This window comes from Arachis hypogaea, chromosome 13, assembly GCF_003086295.3.
Source record: "Arachis hypogaea cultivar Tifrunner chromosome 13, arahy.Tifrunner.gnm2.J5K5, whole genome shotgun sequence".
Taxonomy (NCBI): domain Eukaryota; kingdom Viridiplantae; phylum Streptophyta; class Magnoliopsida; order Fabales; family Fabaceae; genus Arachis; species Arachis hypogaea.
The window spans coordinates 89,639,405-89,644,223 of record NC_092048.1 but is presented as its reverse complement, the minus strand read 5'-3'; the positions used below and the strand labels follow the sequence as shown (position 1 = coordinate 89,644,223).

Below are 4,819 nucleotides of genomic sequence, written 5' to 3'. Positions count from 1 at the left end.
CATTTCTTTTAAATTCCTTATAATCTTTACTCTTTCTGCAAATTTACTTTCATTGCAAAGTCTTTGTTTTCCTCTTCAACATTTTCATATTGTCTTTCGAATTTAAAGTACTTTGATATTTGTTAAAGGTATTTTATTGTTTTGTTTTAATTTCAAGTCATTTACTTTGTTCTGTAATTTCGATTTCAAGTAATTTAAATTTCTTTTACATTTCAAATTTTTTCGTTTCTTCTCTATTCGTCCAAAATTGGGATCTTTTGGTGCACAATTTAAAAACTGGCACTCATAAGAGGAATAGGTTTCGCTCTCAGATCATTAGATATCGAACCAATCCGGATTTGCTAAAAATCTGCATAACAATATGTTTTACCTCTTTTTTTTAAGTCTAAACAATCTGTTATAGTGTGGAATTACTCGTGGAATTGAAAGAAGTTGGTTGAAAGGAGGAGCCATCCGTCAGCCATCGCCTCCAAGTCAGCTATCGCCTCCAAGTCAGCTAAGAAGCAAGTATATGTAAGAATTCTGACTGCTAAATTAATTTGAGATTTATGAAATATAAGAATTAAAATTTGAAAAATATTTTGGGATATTTTTAGTATTTATAATCTTTGATAGTTGGAGATATGAAAAGAATCTATCTGATTTTCTTTTTATTTGTAAAATGCACTCCTGAGTTAAATGTGTACGTATTTAAATAGAACGTTTATGCGCATTCTAAACTAATTCAATCCCGCTATATTACCAACATCATTTCTGCCAACATCTGCCAACTTTAATTGGGCTGGACTCCAAGCGCACTTAATTCCAAAAGGCACATCCCCAATTAACCCAGATTAATCATAATTACACTAGTTTACCACACTAACCCTAATTTACCCAATACCTATATTTTCTTACCGTGGACACACTCCCCCAACCCTCATATCTTTTTCCAACGCTGCATAGCCATCAGCCTTGCTGTCTCTGCCGGTCGTCGCCGTCAACGGAAGTCAACGCCACCAGAACACCAGATAGCGCCACTCATGAGTACGCTCCCACAGTCGCCCAAGCGCCGCCATCACTGCTGCATGTCGTCGTCGGAGGTATCTTGAAGAGGCATCCAGTCGTCCGGCATTCAACCCGACGCCGCAACCTAGCACCGCCTCAACACACGTCGCGACTGAGGTATTCCGACCTTGTGGAATCGCTAGCAACCCCGCAGCCATTTGGTCTCACATCCCCCACCCAATGCCGCTCCTTGTCTCGCGTCCGAGCTCGCCTCGCAGCGTGTCTTCCCTCTGGTACCATCGTAGCACTAAGAGGTAAGTGGGTCTTCAAGATTTACACTAATTGCTGTTATGGGTTTTCATTTCTGAGCATTACATTGGGATTGAGATCGATTCAACATGGCTCTGAGTCTGTTGTCTGTTCTAGAACATGAGAAGTGGTGAATTAAGTGCTTTTTTGTTGAAATGGTTCCGTGCACTAAGATGGTTTCTTATGCTGTTATCAATTATGTGGCAAAAATGATGTTTTCATGATTCTTATGTTGTTATCAGTTACTGTATAGCTCTTATGTTGAGATGGTTTCTTTTTGAGGCATTTTGTTTGTGTTGTGTAATTTGGAGACTCTGAAATCTAGTTTGGTTTAGTGCCTCTGTGGTCCCATCCCGTTACAATATTGTTGCCGTTCTCAACCTTTTTAGTGCCTTTTCCCCATCTTTTGATTTAATAATATTTTGGATACTTTAGTAATATAATTTATTTAGGATATATGCATGTGAAAATCTGGTGCATCTGAAACAGATTTATGTCTCACAAATAACAAATTAAAATAGTGATGATGAGCGTGAATACGATTTCTTTTGATATGTTACATTTTTCTCTATTATATCTAGCTACATATGTGCCCTCTTTCATGCATTAACATGCCACTGTGATTCGCATCACTTTAATTTCGGGAACTTTACCTCAGATGTGTCTATACAATCCATTTTAAAATTATAACTTAACTTGAACTGTAGGCATATCTCAGTTACTGATTTGGTTAGTTTACTTTCTACCATTATTTAGCATTTCTTATCAATAAGCTAGATCAAGGAATAATTATTACATTTTTAAAGTTTGAACAATTTGCATAGCTTATTGTGTCTTGTGTTTAATTTATATTATGACACACACAACAACAAATTCACTTTAAAGTTGGTGTATCTTGTGATCATATTTAGATTTTATGGAATGTGTCTAACAGTTTTTGTCCCACTCAGATTGAATATATTACTATACAAATAGGTTAAATAATTGGTTAGGAAAAGTATAGGATTAAGACCTGTATATTCCATTACTATTTCGAATACTTTTTAACGAAGCCTAATTGAAATAATAAATAGTTACAACACGGATGGTAAAATCTTATTTAATAATTGCTGTCCTAATTATTTTTCTTTAAAAATGCATTGAAATTTATATCTATTTTTTTTAAAAAATTGGTTGCTTTATGGTCCACCGAGCGACAAGTGCAATGATGCAAATTGAGTTCATAATTGGTGTGTCTTGTGAAAATCAAGTTTATAATTGGTTTCTTTAAGAATGTATTGAGATTTATATCTATTTTTAATGCCTTACTTTTTATTTTTTTTATAATTTTACGCATCACTAGATGAAAATGACTTCTTATTTCTGTTAAAATTGATGTGTCTTGTTTCCAAAGTTATTGAAGTTATTATTATATGTACCGTCACACTGGTGGTCTTACACCTTTGATTATCCCAATTTGGATTTACATGGTTATTTTCAGTGTTCTTTGTTATCCATTGCACTTAAAGAGGTTCTTATATATTGACTTTATTTCCTCCAATTTTTCATACGTATGACTCAGTTGCATTTGGGCAATGCAAGAAAATTTCGTACTTGGATTTAGTTTGTGCTCTTTCCCCAGAAACCACCTTCTATATATGGGAAAGCCGGTAAAACCTCATTCACAAACTTGTGCTCTTGTTATAGTTCCTAAGTAATTATTTGCTTTTAATGGTCACGTCATATATTTGACAGAAATTATTAGAGATAAGATGCTCACCATGTTACATCACGGATTTGTTCAAAAACTTGGAAACTAACCAGGCTCAAGCAAAGCTGGATGAGATAGAAGTAATTAATTTTTGTTTCCTAAAGCTTGTCCCGAAGTGGCAAGTGAAACAAGGCATAATGGTGATGTTGGCCAAGGCATACGACATTGAAACGAGCACCCTCAAGCTAGATAATCGAAACATCCGCATTGGGCCCGAGCTTTTCAGCATGTTTTTGGTATCCCGCCCAATGGTGAGTATACCTTTATCTGTGACACAACATTGAATTGGTTAAAGTTGTTTCGGTCTCCATGGTTTTTTCTATGTTCTAACTATGCCACAACTCATTTTACAGTATTTTATACACATCCATGTTGCAGTTGACGACTTCCCACCGTTCGATGGCAGGAATGCTGCCCATGTCTCCATAAAAAGAAGATATCACCGGTTGAAAACTATACAGCTGAGGCATTTTGTTAACCAATGTGCTATGGATACTGAGGATGATAGGATCGAGTTCAGGAGACATTTCATCCTGCTGGTGTTGAAGATGTTTCTGTGTCCGACCGTGCAACACGTCATCTCGCCATGACACATCAATACAGTACTTGATGTATCTGATCCAGAGAGATACCGTTGGCCGTTGTATATTTTTAAATCGTTAGAACAGGCAATAAGGAAGTACCAACGTAAAAAGAACAAGTCCTGTGAGGTTTGCATGTTTGCCTTGCTGGTAACGTTGTGAATTTAAAATGCAATGTAATCCGACTAAACCTTGCATCCCATAAACTTATTTGTTTATCCAATATCTCCAAGTGTTGTACTTCTAGAAGCTATAGCACAGTGAACTCGAGTGTTGTCAAGAACCTGAGCCGTGGCTTTTAGTAAGGTTATTTAGAAAATCAAATTGTATTTAGAGTAAGTATAATTCCTTAAACCAGTAGAAGAACATGTGACGTATTAAAAATAAATAGTTTTTAAATTGCATAAGAAATTTTCAAAGTTTTATATAAATGAATGTATATTGAATCAAAAGTGACTTTATAAAAATTTGAAAATTGATTGAAAACATAGCCAAATAAGAGAAAATTATGAATCATAATTTCTTTAAAAAGAGACCCGGAATAAGAACTTAAAAAGGCATGCGGCATCAAAACAAGATCAAAATCATATAGAAAAATACACTAATCCAAAAGAAGGGTTTAAATAGAGAAAGATAGATACACCAAGGATTTCAAACAGGCATATGCAATTAGGGTCAAACAAGGATGCATATGAACAGAGAAATAGGGTTGGAAATCCAAACTACTTTCCAAAAGAAAAGAGCAACAAGAACTTCAAGATGGGCTAGGAAAGAACAAGTTGACTCCAACAGAATTATAAGACACATACTGAGTAACCACGAGAAATAGTCTCTAACGTTCCCAAAACCCACCGCGTTACCTATTACTCATATATCGTCTACGACAACCCATTAGTGCTCCCATATACATAATTCACTAGTACTAAGTCGGCAAAACTTAATATTAGGAATTATGCAATGGAAGACTAATGACATTAATCAATAGACTGTCATGTGCATAAAGTTCTAATTCTCGTCATTCGACAAGACCTAATACATGATAAACGCTCAGAGTATGCAATTGAAGCATAGTCGGTCCATTCCTCAGGCTCTACAGGAATGACCGCTCTGATACCATACTGTAACACTCTAACTATCAAAATGTCACGCTTCCGGCTGCGCCACTCTGATAGCTCGGGTATTACGACAACTC

The 4,819-nt window shown here is 35.7% G+C and overlaps 1 protein-coding gene across 1 annotated transcript; it reads left to right on the top strand.

Moving 5' to 3' along the window:
• The first annotated feature begins 833 nt into the window (after nucleotides 1-833).
• On the top strand, nucleotides 834-3,850 carry LOC112732354 (uncharacterized). Its single transcript, XM_025781057.3, has 4 exons — nucleotides 834-1,301; nucleotides 2,858-2,945; nucleotides 3,031-3,297; nucleotides 3,400-3,850. Exons 1-4 carry the CDS (start codon nucleotides 1,228-1,230, stop codon nucleotides 3,634-3,636), a joined length of 666 nt encoding a protein of 221 aa, XP_025636842.1. The 5' UTR covers nucleotides 834-1,227; the 3' UTR covers nucleotides 3,637-3,850.
• The last annotated feature ends 969 nt before the right edge of the window (nucleotides 3,851-4,819 follow it).

Coding starts and splice junctions, on each gene's coding strand:
- LOC112732354 (XM_025781057.3), top strand. CDS start 1,228: ATGCCGCTCCTTGTCTCGCGTCCGAGCTCGCCTCGCAGCGTGTCTTCC. Junction 1,302..2,857: donor TACCATCGTAGCACTAAGAG/GTAAGTGGGTCT, acceptor CGTATGACTCAG/TTGCATTTGGGCAATGCAAG. Junction 3,298..3,399: donor TTTTGGTATCCCGCCCAATG/GTGAGTATACCT, acceptor CTCATTTTACAG/TATTTTATACACATCCATGT.